Genomic DNA, 18,292 nt, shown 5'->3' on the forward strand with positions numbered 1-18,292 from the left:
TCCCTCCTAATTCCTCTTAAATTCCTAATTTATCCCTTATACAAAAATAAAATAAAATATGAGAGTGAGGAAACGTTTAAAACATGAGCTAAATAGGAACAAATTTGATCATTTTTCAGAACCGGAGATGACTTTCCGAAAAAGAAAAATTTGTCAGGTCATCTATTAATTATGAGACATAAATCCTTAGGAAGAATCAGTTCATTTCTTAGTCTCATCTACTTTGTCAAGCCACCAAATTCATTGGTATGATAAAAGCTGTCAGAGATCTAGTGCCTATTATAACTACCAGGAGCTGGTAATCTACTTCTGACATCAACATATGCACAGTGAAGCAAAGCTGCCTACTTAACAGACTTTCAACAATTAATTTCCAAATATTTTTAGGATCCGCATATTCACTTCCATTTTTAAAAGCATATGTTATATCCATATTTGTATTAAACTGTCTTGAGCACTCAAACAATTTCTTTGTGAAATTCAGGTGATGAGAAACAGAACAGAAAGTGTTCCCCACTCAAATCACTTGAGTTATGCAAATAATTTTTGTAAGTATGGTTAACATACAACCAGCAGAATGACAAATGATAAAGCACTTGCTTAATACAACAGAAATATGTATACAACCTGTAATAGAGACCTGCCCTGCAGAAACATAATTTTCAAACACAGAGAAGTTAGGTCATACAAACATAGAGTGGCCTGGGTTAAAAAGGACCACAATGATCATCTAGTTTCAACCCCCCTGTTATGTGCAGGGTCACCAACCACCAGACCAGGCTGCCCAGAGCCACATCCAGCCTGGTCTTGAATGCCTCGAGGGATGGGGCATCCACAGCCTCCTTGGGCAACCTTTTTTCCAGTGCGTCACCAATCTCTGAGTGAAAAAGTTCATCCTAATATCTAACATAAATCTCCCTTGTCTCATTTTAAAACCCTTCTCCCTTGTTCTATCACTATCAACTCAGGTAAATAGCCACACCCTCACCTGTTTATTATGCTCTCTTCAAGTACTGGAAGTCACACCACTTCATTACATACACCTCCTAAGTATAGATAGTACTGGATCTAGACAGCCATCACTATTTTTGTTTCAATAGACATACAGAAACCAAATTAAGACTTGCTTCAATGAAATAGGAAAGCCACATAATTACCTAAATTTCCATAAAAGATGCCTGTCTGCCACATAACATACTCTAAAGACTTCCACAAATACAAAAATGCACGTTATTCAAAACAACTGAAAAATTATTTCAAGAAAAATAGACTTTTGCTTAGTCTCTCAGTGTTTATAGAGATTTTCTTACATTGACAGTACACATTACTTTGCAGACTTCTGAGCAAATGAATAGATGAGAAAATTTTAGAGTGAAAGCAAGCAAAAGAGACACATTTTGGTGTTCTCCCCTAGATTTTACTTACCAATACTAAGGAACCTACAAAAAACCACATTTTACTTATATTAAAAAAGCAGGTAAATATTATTATTTTTTTTTTTTTAAATCAGGCCAAAAAAAGCAATAAGATTGACAGAACTCACACTTTTTTTGTTTTTTTTTTGGTTTTTTTTTGTTTTGGTTTGGTTTTTTTGCTTCTTTTGGTTTTTTTTTGAAGGGGAGAGTGTATTTGGATTCAAAATAAGTACTGCTCCCAAGTCTGGTAACTGACTGAAATTACTTCAATACCATGAAATACTGAATTTTATAGAAAAAACTTAGAACAATCTTTATGATGTTATACTATAGTTCCCATTAAGGAGTTACTTTTCTCCCTTGGAATGCTTTCAGTTATATAATGAGAAAGAACAAATCACAAGATTCAGTTTCCTTAGTGGCTTTTTCTTACATTTTGTTTATTCTGACATTTTCCTCTCCACTAGAATAAAAGGACAGAAGAAGAGAATTAAAACTTACTTTTGAATGCTGTAAATACTTTACCAGATAATTAGAACTCTGAAATCAGGAATAAAGACACGCAAAAAGGATATGCTCATCTTCTCTACAAACTTATCATGCTCATCTTCTGTTTTAGGGAAATTCTTAATGTCATTTTCTATGCGTTGAATCTGTTTGTTCATTGAATCAAGGTTGCTCTTTAGAGTTTTGTCTGAAACTAAGAAAAACAGTTAATAAGTAAAAAGATTCCAAGTTATGGTTAGAAAGAGTATCAGAAGAGGAAACAACAACAGTATAAATAGTCTACAGAAGAATTAGTCCATCAAACAGACGCAATTTTTTTTGAAATACTGCTTAGAAGAAAACCTCTACTGTTCATAAAAATAAGTGGAAATATCTACTGTAGTATACCACAAAATCATACTTCATGTGGAAATGTCACACCACTTAATTCTACAATTAGTTCAAATGATGGAAATCTATCCAAAATTAGTGGTAAAAAAAATCTAATATTTCATTCTTTTAAATCTAATTCAAAGATTAGAAAGTTGCTAAGGTTCAAAGAGATTTTACCTTATTAATGAATGTACTTGCTTAAACGAATATCTTATTAATGCATGTACTTGGTTACAGAAATGATTTAAGAACCTGACGTTAAAGGCATCAAATATTTTTCTTTTACTGTAATTAATCTGATTTCTATCAACCACAGTCTGTGAAACCCTCTGTTAACACCAAAGGTAGGTTTTAAAAACTGAAAATAAATAAAACCACTGACAATTAAAAAAAAAACAAAAAAACAGTATAGCACCAAAAGCTAAATAAAGGCTACACCAGGAAAAACAGTGCTTTGTAATATGCTATTCTACAATAAACCGCTATTTGTATGCTTTATATTAAACAACAAGTAATTGATAAATCATTACGAGAGAAATCTCCATTGAAAGTCAGAACAGTTTTGAAGGCAAAACAATACAATACCAGAGAAATTCAAGAATACTCCAGAACTACACATGCAGAGTCTCTGCTGAGTAGTCCCTGTTCAAATCTTAATATTAAAGCAAAATGAACTCATAACAGGAAATATGAGGCAAATAAAAAAAAAAAAAAAAAGGTAAGAACCACCCCCATAACCCTTTCCCTCCTGATAATCTCTATCAACTGAAAACCAACTGATTTACAGTATTAAAATTCTTTCAGAAAGCAGGAATTTCACAACAATGTGCCAATTTCACAAACATAATCAGAGGTGACCACTGAAAACAGTGTGTCCAGAAGCATTCTTGTGGTGACATGGATATCCTCCAGAACACTCCCAAAACTGACGTTACTTTGACAATAATGTAGTTCAAAATGTTTTTCAAGTGCTAAATGGTCAGAAACAGATCTTATAAATTCAGTACCTAAGAGATGTGTCACCGGAAGCATCACTTCCTGGCAAAGGTGCAAGGTAAAGTTAATTTGCAAGTCAGGCAAAGGCATGAAATGACTGAACGTCTGCATTCTATTCCTATCAATCCATTTTGGGCATGGTAAGTTCTGCTCTATTTATTCCAAAAACCCACATTTTCCACTATCGCTATTAGCCTGTACTCCAACTTTGCCTGGCTTGTCTGTATAACGTGATATTGATATACCTATATTGTAACTCGTTGTCCAACAGCTATGGCACGTGATATACAATGGCACATGTGTGCAGAAATCACCGAGAGCAAGGAATGCAAAGCAAGAAAACAAAACAAAAAAAACTGCTAATACAACCTGGGTTTAATCACCACTGCAGCTATTAAGGAAACTCACTAGACAAAGCAGTGAGCAATTTGATCTCAACTTCTGACAGGATTTTGGTCTTTCCATCCAAGTTAATCAGGAGCAAGACATGCTCCCTTTTTTTTTTTTTTTTTCCCCTCCTCTCTTTTGTATTGATAAATGTGCAAATTCAAGAATGGATGAAGAGAAAGGAATAAATTGGTACTGTTTTAAAGCTTTCACATCACAACTTCTCACTAATGGTTGGTATTAAGGAATTATTTGAGAAGCCACACAAAGTGGTCTTCAAACTTTAATTAGTTTAACTACAGAAATTCTTTAATGCTTTAATAAGTAATAGTCCATGAGAGTAATCTAGTTGATTCTCTACTTTTGCCCCTGATAATTACTTTGAGGAGTAGAATCTGACATATTAGATAGTTTTGTTTAAACTAGAAATCAAAATGTAGCTTTAAAACGTAGCTTCAAAGTCTAAACTACCATGACTTTGCATAACACTTACATATTATAACTGCCAAATAAATCCCGAAAACCCTATGGGAAAACGTAGCCTATGTTCTAGCAGAGTGCAAGCCAATCCTAAATACCACTGAATCTCCAACAGAATCCTTTCCAGAAACTGCACCTTGGAACTCCTACACAAAATCAATCTGTGATTTTTTTTTTACTGACATCTTGTCAATGAAGATGAATACTTCTGTTGAAAAGCTTTTAATTAGATGATGCGTAAGCTACCATCAATATAGTAATGCTATGTGCAAATATAGGAGCATCTTTGGGGTAAAATGAGTCCTCCAGTACCTTCAATCCGGAAAAATACATTGAGAGATTTTCTGACATTTCATTATTGCAGTTTATGTGAATGAAAAGAATGACAGAAGTCACTATGCAGCGTAAGGCTGACTTTTGATTGTGATGCAAAGCGCCAGCCTTCAGATTCTATTATGGAGAGAACAGTCACAGATGCAGGCATTAAATTTATCATGCCAGAAGGCATTGTCTGTTTCATATCCACTAACATGCCAGATTGGGCCAAATCTGTTTCAGCAATTTAAACTGTGCAAGGTAAAAAAAAAAACCAAAAACCGCAGATTTCTTCTTTGTAAAGACTGTTTCTTCTACTGCAACAGACTATAAAGCTTCCACTTGACAGAAAAATGACTAGTACTTATGAGTTCGTTTCAGATTGCTATATTTTAAAACAACAATGACACAGAATGCTTTAAAACATTTTTCTCACTCTAAATTTAAGATCTCACTGAAATATCTCCTAGACTTTCAAAAATTCTATTTTCATAGACTATGTAAAGTATGTAAATATTTGCAATCCATAAACTCCTGATTGCTGATGTCCTATCTAGTGATGACTCAATAGGCAGAAGCATGTTAGCAAACTATAGAAAGCTATTTCATATGTCTACATGAAAAAGAAATTTGTGCTCCTGTTATTAGTACTACACAGATATAACTCACCTCCTCCAAGGCCTCTTTCACTTGATTTTGCCCAGAATTCTCTGGCTTGCTAATTTAAATCAATACTTTCCCCCCCCCCCCCCCACATGGTATACCTTGGTTTCAAACAAAGAATTATGTCTGCCACATACTTGGAGAGTAAAGTCCCTTTCAGAAGTTGTTTGCTACCTGTACTAAATTCACTGTTAGATTCTGCACGTCACTTGGAGTTTGGCTGTTTTCAAGAGTTCTACATAACTGCTGAGCTAACCCCCAAAAAGATGACGTATCAACACTTTTTTGTTGTTGTTGTTTTGCTTTGTCTGAATGGTCAAGCTTTTTTTCAACAACTAACAACAAATTTTATTGTATATGCAGGAAAATAACACAAGGAAATGTACTTATGAATTTTGCAAATTTAACTGTAAAAAACAGTATGACAAATAATGGCAGAGGTGGCTTAAACACAGCTGGTATGTGAACCTGTGTTTGACACAACAAATCAAAATTATAGAATGGCTTGAGTTGAAAGGGAGTCATCCAGTTCTAACCCCTTGCTGCTGGCTGGTTGCTACTCACCACATCAGATCACCAGGGCCCCATTCAACCTGGCCTTGACCACCTCCAGTGGAATGTTTGACATAAGAGTTACATTTCAAAGAAAATCAAAATTCTACACTCAACTTCTACCAAAGTAAATTCAAACTTTCATTACTATTTCAACTACACAATAATTCTTGAAAGTTTATGACAGACATTATTTATAACTTAAGAAATTTTAATCTTATCATAAAGCTAGGCAACCAGTGCACTAAGAAGCTCAGCACATTATATATAAAGCTATGCAATAGCAAATGAAGTTTCCTAACATATTCACTGGGCAATACTGCTGACTGACCAAGAATGTAATTAGCATTGTTGACTTGGTAGTATAATTGAACAGTAATTCTCACATGCAAACTATGAGCATTTAAGAGCATATTTATTTTTCTCTATTGAAATAAAAATCAAGAATTAAGATGAGAAACATATTGTGCTTATACACACACAGGTGTCTACACTCAAGCAACCAGACACTAAAGACCTAAAAGTAAACTAATCATCATGATTACACTGTTTACACAATTTCTGATACGTGAATCTCTTCCCTGCATTGTATTACTCCCACAATCTATTTCAAAAGAAGAGAGGTGACTTTATTACAGGCTTCCCCCCCCCCTCACTTTTTCTTAATAAACATCAGAACAGGAAAAATCCACGTGGATTATCAATGCTTACATGTTACATAATCCTGCAATCTAAAATGAAATGTTGCAATTATTTCACGTCAAACAACTACTATCTCTGGGTGCTTCATCTACTTGCTTACCTTTACTTGCACTCTCAACATGCTGCAGGTCATCTGTGAATTTTAAGATATCTCGATAATTCTCCTCACACACTTCTGCCAGAAAATGCAGTAAGGTTGTCTTCTGATCTGTTGATTTAGTATCTATAATCTAAGAAGCGAATGCAGGAGGAAATAACAGGAAAAAAATTACTATTTTTTTAAAATGTTTTTTTTTTTTAATAACTGCTAGATTCATTTTACTTAAATTTATTAGCAAAAAGTTAAGTACATCAGTAGCCTGTACATTCTGAACAGCAAATGTCTGCACTTCGTTGTAGGACTACAAAAGGAATCTAACCCCACACTGCATGATTTTGTTCTTGATACAGTTTCTTAAACCTGAAGACAGTATGCAAATTTGAGATTTTAGCAATAGCAGTTCAGAATGCTGTAATAAAAGAATAAAAAGCCCAGAACAGATATTAAATAGAAAAGAGTTTAGTTCATTCCTTCAATGCCCTCGCTGCCAGATTTCTGACCTGCTGAATGGTTGGATACAGAGCTAAGGTATTTGCTCTACTACCAGTTATTGTAAAGGAACTTCTTGCAAATCGACAGTTTTTACTGAAGAAATAAAACGTAGAGAACAACACTTGATCATAATTTATGAATTCAAACTTGCCTGGAATTTCTGATCAATTTAAATGCACCCTACTGGAATTCCAAATGAAAACAGTCAAGCAAAGGTTATCCTAACTGCCAGTACATTGAATTCAGTAAGTTGACTTTTATTTAGGAAAAGTTTCATGAGAATGGTATACATTATGAAGTTAACTGGCTGTTTTCACTCTCCTCTCCAGCGGACAGACAACTTCTAGCAGTCTCAAATAAACAAGCGCTCTTGATGGTGATATGATTGTGCTCTTCATTATCCTAAGGGCATTACCTGCTAGAATCAACCTAGGGTTTTAAAGTGAATTTAAGCCCAAGTTCAGCTTATCCATTTTCATGCAGATATAAAGAACAAATGTATGAACTGATTGAAGAATCAGTGGAAGCAGATTATCTGTTATTTAAAGTTAATAGAGACAGTAGGTGCATGGAAGAGTGAGCTAAGCATACTTCACTTCTTACACAGGACTATTGCAACTGTATTCATAAAGACCTTTAAACCAAACATTATTAACTCATCTACCACAGTACTTATACAAAAACAAGCTACAACATACACAACAAATGAAATCAAGGATTTATTTAAGAAGTATACATAAATATGTATAAAAATCTCTTATTTGTTTTCTCATTCTGTAAATCACTAGAAGTTCTAATTCTATAATCCTCATGACAGGCTTGCCATTGATGTTCAATTTAATACAGGCCTTTCAGCTTTAAGGATTACCCTGTTAAGAATAAATGAGCACAGTCCAAAAACAGGCTTTTAAAAATATAAGGTATTTAGGCAATTAAGAATGCAATTTAAATCATACTGAATCAGTGATTAAGGATTAAACAATGCTCAGTAACAGTATGTAGTTAAAAGGTTTTAATACGTTACATATATGAAGGGTTTTCCAACTTAAAAAAAAAAAAAAAGATAGATTTAGTGTCTCAACATCTGTATGGTAAAAAGAAATTGTATTTCAATTTTTCTGTGAACAGGAACTATGGGATTTGCATTCTTTCATCTCAGTGACGACACTGAGTGGATGAAACATTTTTTCCCCTAAAAGGACAAAATTGTTTTACCTGCAGGCTACAATATAAACATGCATTGTCAGCAATAATAACATTTGAGAGTTCATATTTATGTTTGTTGTTTAAAACATTTAGTAATCATGCCTTAAGCAGCACCAATACATATTGCCCTTGTAAAATATTAGCAATGCATGTCATTGACTAGAGCTATACCAATTTAGATTATTTTTTTTTTAATTTTTTTTTAAGGAGACACTAACATAGGTATCAAAATTTTAAACGCTAGATTTTGATTCTATGGCCTTGAGAAGAGAGAGAACAATGGAATTACACATTTGGTCACAGGAGTCAGTAGATCAATGTAAGTTTTAAGGAGCAACTTCCTGCTGGATGTCAAAGCATGAATCTGAGTACTCAGTACTATGAGATTCATTGTTTGAGAAGGGATTAAGAATAGTAATACACTGAACTTCATACTTGCAAGCACAGCAACTCAAATCGCATAACAGTTGCTAGGTCTGCAGCTCAATAATAACATCAATATAATAAAATTTCCCTTTTCATTTAGTACTTTGATAAAGCATTTCAAATGTGTAAACCACATCACAACCAGGTTCAAGTTTTTTTTGTGTTAGGCAAATCTTTCTTTCAATCAAATTTCTACCTAGCCTGACTTCACAGACAAGTAAGGGTCCCTGTTCTTGCAATATGGTTAAAAATAGTGGCTGGATCTTTGCTAAGAAAAAATAAAATAAAAAAATTAAAAGCAACAACTCAAAACAATTCACATTCAGTTAACTATCACAGCACCCTTCCTGTCACAAACTACGCTACTTCTGCTGTATTTATACATACACAGATGACAACACTAAGGCAGTCAAAAACGCTCTAGTTTACACATCGGAATAACTGTGACTTTCCGTCATGATTCTAATGCATGAATTTTCATGTAGATCTCCCTTATTTCAACAAAATTTTCTATGTACTGCCAAAGATTGCTTAAAAAAAAACCAAAACAAAACAAAAAAAAAACCCAACAAACAGCAAAATATTCTCAGCAAAATTATATTCGGAATGATTTTCAAGGATTTGCTTGTAACTATGACCAGCCAGGATTAAATTAGTGCTTGCTTTCCCTCATTATGTTTTACCAGAAGTTGTTAAATAAGATACAACAAATGACCAGCCCTGACTATTCTAAGAACACCCGAAAAATAAATTAAAAAACTCCAGATTGATACTTGCCTTTTTTTTTTTTTTTTAGTTACTTTACTTTCAGATCATACACTAAAACACTACATCTTTTAAACAATTAATTTTAAGACTGTTCAAGAAAAGCCACCAAATTCTTATGGTTATCAGGTTCTGTTAAAAAGTGAATATATGAAGTCAGATTATCACATCATGTATGCATAGAATGTTTTAAATATCTACTCTACATCTCACAGGGGGGGGGAAAAAAAGTACTTCCTACAGAAACATGTCCTGAAAACAAAAAGAAAGTTAACAGATTCTGTTTCTGAGGGCAAGACAAGTAGTCATAAATTTTTATCTCAGTTACTTTAAATGAAATTTAGCTGTAAGCACAGATAGCTATGCTTCAGCAATTACTCAGTTCAGTAGAGAACAATTTGCAGGATCTACATTAGCTGTGTCAACATCTGCAGAATTTGCATTGAAAGCAATTCATAAGTCACCTGGAGTGCACGAATACCTTCTCAAAGCTATGGTATGCTAAACTATCTCTCAAGCTCAGTCATCACTTACCCTCCCCCTCAATTAAGAAATATATTAAGAAATAGTTTAGTACTTGCACATTAATTTCCCTTTAGATTCAAATGCTATTGAAAAAAAGGCAGCACTGGATTTATAAAAATATCTTAAAATTAGACACAGTTTAAAACATTCATTTATTAAAATAAAATTACTTCGCAGGTGAAGTTTTTCATTTTACCTAAAATTGGCAAAACCTGTGTATTAAACTACAGCAGAGACTCCTTCTCCACTGTTAGATCAGACTTGTTATGTATTTGAAAGGTTAATGCCCCCTAAGGTTACAACGCTTAGAGGTACACATGAGACTTCCCCAGGTCCTCAAACTTGAACAACTGAAGGAGACCTGAACAATGGGCCCTCAGATTACACCACACATGAAAACTAATTCAAAAACTCCGTGGCAAGACATACATTAATTTTCTGCATCTGTTTACAGACGTTTCATCATTGTATTTCTAAGATAAGTACTTCACCAACTGACATATTCAACTTCAGATCAATGTCTTACACACATTTTACCATTTATTGCAACACTTCTTTATATTCTTAAATTGGCATTGTATATTTTGAAATTACAAGTGAATTTTAACATAGAATAACAACATCCATCTTTAATCCCAGATACATATTTCTTCCTTCATGTATAGTAGGGTGGAAGACAGAAATAAGAGGCAAGTAGCTATTTTAAATAACAAGTTGTATGTATATACTATTCAAAAGATGACAAATTCACATTAAAATGCTGTTCCTCTTGTACACTCCAGAAACACTCAGAACAGTTACAGCTGAATAACTGTCTTAAATCACCAGAGCAGCGAGTAGGTCAGCTACAGCAGGACACCGTCCTAGATCAGTTTATCCTGTATTTTTGCATCCATTATTAAAAATAGGCATGTGCAAGTAAACAATACTGATTGTCTTTCCCTTCTTGGGGCCGTTTCTTACATACTAAGAGGTTCATGAAGTTGCACACAGCAGTATTATAGCTTCATCTTACCTTGCAAAGAAATGTGATGTTAAAACCAAGAGACTGTTCATTTCTGCTGCCAGTGTTCATATAGTTTCCAAGGAACAACACTAACTCCAAAAGCTTACTAAAGCTTTCACTCTTCCTCAGCTCTTCACAAGCTAGTGTAACCGACATAATGCCAGGCTTGATATTGTTTACATGGTCCTCAAATGAAAGCTTGAAAAGAATTGCATTGAGACGTGACCTCAACATTTTCACTGAACTCATCTACAAAACAAGAAATATTAAATCAGAACATAAAAGAACAAAAGGTTACTTGTATAAAACAGCTTGTATTAAAAAATATTGAGCACTCAATTGGAAGACTACACTTTCTGTATGCTTCCACCATTTACCTGGTATTTCCCAAGGAACCGTATCTGCACATACTCATTGGCAACAACTACACAATATCAAAACCCCTCCACAGAGAATAGTCAATGTAAGCTTGTTCCATCTCTTCAAAAGAACCCAACATTAGCCTAAAGATACACATGCCAAACTTATTGTCACAGCTCCAGTCACCACTGGAATATAGGCTTCTCAGTTCTTCTTTCCAAATTACTATAGTAATCTCTCAAGTGTCTGTGCTAATACCAGCACAAATATAAACAAAGACTAATTAAACTCAAGAACTGCATTTTTCATTTTTAGATTTTGTTACTGAGTTGATGTACCGTTCTCAAGTTGCATGTGATCACAAGAAAATTAGTGAAGAATGACAAATCCCCACCACATAACATCATAAAAATGTAAATAAAATACTGCCTGCATTTCTTTCCACTATCTGTCCTTTTAAACAAACTTTGTCAAACTCCTCCCCAAGACATTATGCAATCCTTTAAAACAGAGGATAACACTAATTCCTTCCTGACATAAATCACACTGTACTAAAACAGTACCTGACACAGATGCTGAAAAGTATATCTGATAATAATTTCATTAGCTTAATTCTCCAAGACCAATTTCATTATTCTAAATACCAAAATAAATCCTTCTTTCCCATATTTTCCACAAGTAACCGATAATATTTCCTTCTAATTAGCAATGGACTGTAATTGATAAAAGACAATTAGAAGATAAATATATACTGAAAATTTTTAATCCACTTAAAAATTTTCATTTAAATGCAAGAATGATTACCTTCCAAATCTAAATCTTAATTTTAATTAGCAGAATACAGAAAGATTTCTCCCCCAATGCATTCACTATCAGTGGTGTTCCTGAAGGACTTTGTCCCCCTGAAAGAAAAGCTTGGTTATGTGACAAATCACACATTGTGGCTACCAAAAAAAGGATTTTTATGCACTCTTGTCTCTGTTGTGCCAACCTCTACCACACCTCCTTGAGCAGCCAAGACTTTTTTGTGAGGAAAAGAAATGAATCAGAAGTGTTTCAGTATAACTAGCATTTCATTTTTCCTTTTCAGATTTTAAATACATCTCCATTATCAGAAATGTTTATTTGAGCCCCTTGTAAGTCATCAACATCCAGCTTTGAGACAGTTTTCTAAATATCTTGTATTTCAGAAACATTACACTGCAAACTTCTGCCTTGAAAAGCAGCTACCTTCACTGGTATGCTGTAACCAAAGTCAAAAATAATCACTTAATCTGCTTTATCTTCATCAGACAATCTACAATCTCTATTTTTATTCAAAATGAGACAAAAAAAATGTCAAAAGCTTTAGATCATAAAAACAGTTTTGTCATTTTACTTTATTTTTTACTGAATTAGATGACAAAATTGAATATGCAAATAAGGTCCAGAAAACTTAATCCCTTCTTAAGGCAAGCATCACCATTTTCATTTAGCAAATTTTCCTACTTAACGCTCCACCAAATAATACTGAAAACTTCTCTAGGCTTTCCTCAGAAGAACTAATCACAAAGAAACAATCCTTAAAGTAAGGATATTCTTATGGTTTTGACAACACATTTCAGTGGAAAAAGTCAACAACCATTTAGATTCAATCCAGTAGTAGTCAGAAATCAGATAAACGCAAGATACCAGTTCTCTAAGACAATGAGCAGGATATAGTCAGTGCAGGGGCTTTCCTTTGGATACATAGTTTTCTGGGAAAAATCATAGTGAATCATTGAAATAAGAAACAAATCATGCTATTAGATAAAAGCAATGAGGAAGCACTAAGTACTAGATTTGTTGGAAGCTTGATTAAAAAAAAAAAGGAAACTATTCAACAACAGCAAAAGCTCATTTTCTCATTTCAAGTGGCTTTCAGCTATCTACCTGCTAAACAAAATAAATTCTTTCTCAGGTAAAAAGCATTCTTGGAACATTTACTTTCTACACACACTTCACATAAACTACTTGGATCTTGGCAACTTCATTAATTTCTACGGGATTACTGCTACATCAAGACAAAGCAAGAGAACAAGTAGTTCCAAACTATGGTCTTCTCAATTAGAACTAGACAATTTCCAAATAAGAGTATAAAAAGTAACCAAGTGCTCTCATGCACTCAATTATTATGAATGACATTAAATAACAAAACCAAAAAGGGTTTTGAATTATCATTTATACGCATTGTGGAGCTTTCTCTTTTCCTTTTTACTTTTTCCATGTCACTATCAACATTAACCCACAGCATCTGCTCTTCTGTCTTTAGAATATAACTGCCTTTGTAACTTCCAGAAACGAAAAAGAGAAAAAATGGAAACAGAGGATAATTGAAGGTGGAGTAAGAGAGTAGCAGAAGATGAGATGGTGTTCAGGAACTTCCGACTGTATGTGAGGAAAACATATTTGACAGCATAAGTGGGTAAAAACTGAGCACAGCCCCAGCAGTAATTTACTACTACATATTAGAGAGCAAAATGATGGGAGGATGCAGGTAAGCAACATTCCACTCCAAAAATATCATTATATAAAGCTAGAGAGAATAACACAGTTAAACTGAATACAGAAGAAAGGTTGAAGCTGAAGTGACAAGGGAGGGTATGATAAATAGAAATATACAGCAAAAGTAGGGATCAAGTTTGGAGAAGATCTCAGTCACAAAGATCAAGGCTGCTGCAGTAAGAAACAGAAAAAGGAGAAATATCTATAGCAATGCTTTGAGATTGTTAGACAAAATTTTCTGAATTTATTTAGCTAAATAGTTAACAGAATGGAATTCACAGACAGTTATTTGCCCCAGCACCTCTACCTTGTGTGTTTCTATCTAGTGTTTTCCTTAAACATTTTTTAAACTCTTTGCCATTTGAAAACTAGGCATGATGCAAATAGTTGACAGTGCAGTTGTTCTGAGCTGCGTTCCTTCCCAATGAACATGAGCCCTTTCTGTTGTAGAGCTTAAAGTACTACTGTCAATTCATCACATTGTTTTAGTCAACAGAAGTGTCTGTTAAATTACAGGAGAGAACAAAGTATTCCTCCAGAGGTTTTAAAAAATACAAACATTTGTATTTTTATATATAAATACATAAATATGTATTTATTTACATAAATACAAATTTATGTAAATTTATCTATTTACATAAAACATCATAATAAGTATATTAAAAAAAAAAACCAAAAAAAAACAAACCTGTTCTCAAAACACACGTGTGCTTTTTCTTCAGAAGGATGTGGAAATTTCATAGAATATAAACATCTATACTAAACACTCTACTAAACGTTCTACTAAATTTCCTTATCCTCGTTCTCAAACATTTTTAAAACTTGATGCTTTTCATAAATAATTTAAAATCAATAGCCTCAAAGTTTTCAAAGGAATTAATACCTTTCATTTTCTAATTTCTCTAAAAAGAAATCTAAGTAGGTCAAAGTCACATTCTCCGCATCCAAAGAAATCACTCCAAAGACACTTCTGAAGCCAACTTACAGCGGTGTCTTTTGAATAAGTAAATAAATATACTTCTCTTAAATACATTTCTTTTAAGGACCTCTATTTCTGTTTCAATATATTTTACTTTATAGGTAAAATGTTATATGTTAACATTTTATATGTTGTCAGGCCCACAAGAATTATTCTTTACCTGCCAACTTTTTTGCCCTCAAAAATTCATAGTATATGCTAAATAATAGACCCCATTTAAGGGCTGACTGCCACTGTGTAAGGATCTCTTCCTGGAGATCCCTTCTTGGTGAAGCTTTCCCCCTACAAACCTAGAATCTTCCGATACAGAGGAGCAATCCTTTTCCTGTCCTTTATAGCACCACTCCATTGAGCCAGTCCTTTTGTCATCATACCTTTGTCGTAACACTTTTTCCACTCTACTGCTCTGTTTAATTGCTACAAATATCTTTGGAAGACCAGCAGCAAAAACAGCCTTTCAAATCCTAGCTTAGCACTTGATTACAAACAATTACCCGTCAACATGTACTCAGTAATTTATGCAGCCCTTCAAATCCTACTTTAATACTTGGTATCATATAGTCATATACCAGCACATATTTCACAGTTTATGCAAACTGGACAAATTTATTCAGAGACTGGTTCTAGCCATTATGCCATCTTCTATTCCTATTTTCAGAATATATATATGCGTTGAACACCATTAACAGCAACAGAATGCGATCTTCAGTTTCAATTACATGAAAAATTCACACTTCTAGAGCCACTTCAGAAGCTTGTATTTGTATATATACATACATACTATATGTAAATGTGTGTGTACACACAATCTATGTATACACTATATACATATAATAAAACATCCTGAAGTGGAAGATAGCCACATGTAATATTAAGTTCAACTCCTGAAAAGTTTTCTATTGACTTAAATAAGACTAGAACAGATAATGTAACTTCACACCAAGAAATCCTTCCTCCCATTAAGTGACGTATTTAGACACCTTCCCAAAAGGTAAAACTTTAAGTGAGATATTATGTGCCTATCCTCTTTCAGCTGTTCAGCTTTCAATATAGCAAAATAAATTTATCACAGTTGTCACTGCCATAGAGTAAATGGATCTTTTATGAACCCCTAAAAATTCGACTTAAACAGTTAGGAAGAACACTCCAAATTCAGTAAACACATAAGCCTTTCACACATGACATTGTATAAAAATAAAATAAAAGCCTCAGTGTGGCAAAATACCTGTTCCTCACTATTATAAACAGCACTTCCTACCAGAAAAATGTATTTGTATTTTAGATTCTTGCTGATCCAGAAAATATATCAACACTTTCCTAGTACACAATAACACTAACCAAAATGCTTTAAAACTATTTTTTTTTTTTACATCTATTTGATACAATAATTCTCCCCAGTTAATGACTGCACTAATACATACCACAATTATAAATTGTTCTGACTCAGCAAGATCATTATATTCATCCTGCAATGCAGCTAAGGCATTAATTTCGTTCTGTTCAGGAAGATTCTTCATTACAGCCTAAAACAAAAAGACATAATATTAAACTTGGTATAATGAACGAGCTATGATCTTCAAATAACACCCTAAAAATAACATAACATAGAAATACATAAATAAAAGATTTTCTCATGCACCTTAGACGTTATATAAACTTCAAATCAAACCAATAATTAATACATACCTTTGTTGCAGTCTTCAGTTTGAAGAAATGACCTTCCAGTGTTAAAAAGCTACAGAAAAATTTCTCATGTTGTCAGGCCCACAAGAATTATTCTTTACCTGCCAACTTTTTTGCCCTCACAAATTCATACTATATACTAAATAATAAAGAAGGAAAAAATGGTACTTGTCAAGTAGTATACAACCACCTAAAAATAATCTCGAGTTCTTATTCAAAATACCTGCACACAATAAAAAAACATCATTTCAAACCTGGACAAATATTCTGGAAGGTAAATTCAATTTTCAGTATTTTTGAAGACACACAAACTCATTGACGTTCATATTCCCAAAAGTCTATTTTGTTACGTGATCTTCAACTCCTGAGTCCCTCCCTATCTTGGTCCTCAGAGATTCAAGAGAAAAGGAGCGGGTCTGTGTTCTGACTGCATTCTGGTTCCTTGAACATTTGAAAATGAATTCAAAGAGGATGTGCTCCATTATGCTTTCAAGCCTTGGAAGTCAGATCACTGTTCTTTTTGATACAAAATTCAGCCATAGATAAATGATCAGTGCAGTGCAAACTACATGCTTTGGCAAACACGTGTCAAACAAAATGTACTGCCCAAAAGGGTTCGTAGGGGGAGGGAAATGTTTTGTTTTTTTCCTCCTCCCCCCCGCCCCAAGGAAGTCACAGACCTACTATATCTAGAACAAAACATTTCAGACTTCCAAGAATGTGCGTAACAACATTCCACGCTGACTTTGAGCCAATTATAAAGTTCCCACATTAAACATCACCAGACATAAACAAAGCATGCATGTCAATATACATATTAACTATTAACACACACATATAGAATCATGTTTAAATATGCTTACTTTCACTTAACTATATTGAATAATTCAAAATGAAACAAGTGTTCAATGGTCACATATTCAAATCCTTGTCAGTACTTTAGGAAATATAGTTTCATAATGTATTTATAAGAATACAAGCTCAAATAAACATAAAAATTAGTTTATAAATGTAAGATAAGGAATTTTTGTTTATTTTTTTTAAGTCTGAAATTTATAGGCTGACACTTTAACTTACTGCTTAAAATGCTCTCAATTCTGCTAAAAATGGTATTTTACATGGACATGCTTAGAAAATGAACTCTTTCAAAGACAAAAAAAAAAGAATGAATGAATTTCCCTAGTGTGCTTTTCTCACAGAACTGCACTGCCATCATCAACCATATAAACAACCTTCTTAATCCGATAAATTTTATTAAGTATGACAATGTAAGATTGAAAAGTAGCAAGAAACAAGTACTTTAAAGGAAAGAGCCGCTGTCTATAGGCTCAATTATACAATCATAGAATCACTAAAGTCAGAAAAGGCCTCCAAGATCATCTAGTCCAACCTAATATCTACCACCAATATTTCCTCACTAAACCATATCCCTTTATACCACATCTAAACTTTTCTTGAATATTTTCAGGGACAGCTACTTAACCACATCACTTGGCAGCTCATCTATTACAGAACCAACCACTCTTCCTGAGAAGAATTTTTTTCTACAATCCTACATGAACCTGTAGATCTCAGCACTGTAATACTTGGAATAAAACAATTTTTACATGTGTGTTTTCATAAAGTTCAAGTTTAACTAAGCATGAAAGCAAGCAAGGTTTGCTTTGAAGAAGTTTTCCAATTAGTAATACTGAAGACTATTAAACTGGTAAATTAGTTACTGAGTCACTTAATTGGAAGATCAGAGCTAAAATAAAGCAAAACAAAAATCAAATAGATGATACAGTCCCTTTACTCCAATACATTTCTAAAACTGTCTTGGAAATAGAGAAGCAACC

General features: G+C 33.6%; 1 protein-coding gene across 1 annotated transcript in view; it reads right to left on the reverse strand.

The window, feature by feature from the left end:
* Positions 1 to 18,292, reverse strand: part of DIAPH2 (diaphanous related formin 2) — a 153,218-nt gene that overhangs the window by 70,768 nt on the left and 64,158 nt on the right. The window contains 4 exon segments of the mRNA XM_032443965.1: positions 1,991 to 2,115; positions 6,490 to 6,619; positions 10,919 to 11,158; positions 16,193 to 16,294. Of these exon segments, the coding sequence (XP_032299856.1) occupies positions 1,991 to 2,115; positions 6,490 to 6,619; positions 10,919 to 11,158; positions 16,193 to 16,294 (597 nt within the window).

The sequence above is a fragment of the Coturnix japonica genome, chromosome 4 (assembly GCF_001577835.2).
Source record: "Coturnix japonica isolate 7356 chromosome 4, Coturnix japonica 2.1, whole genome shotgun sequence".
NCBI classification, from domain to species: domain Eukaryota; kingdom Metazoa; phylum Chordata; class Aves; order Galliformes; family Phasianidae; genus Coturnix; species Coturnix japonica.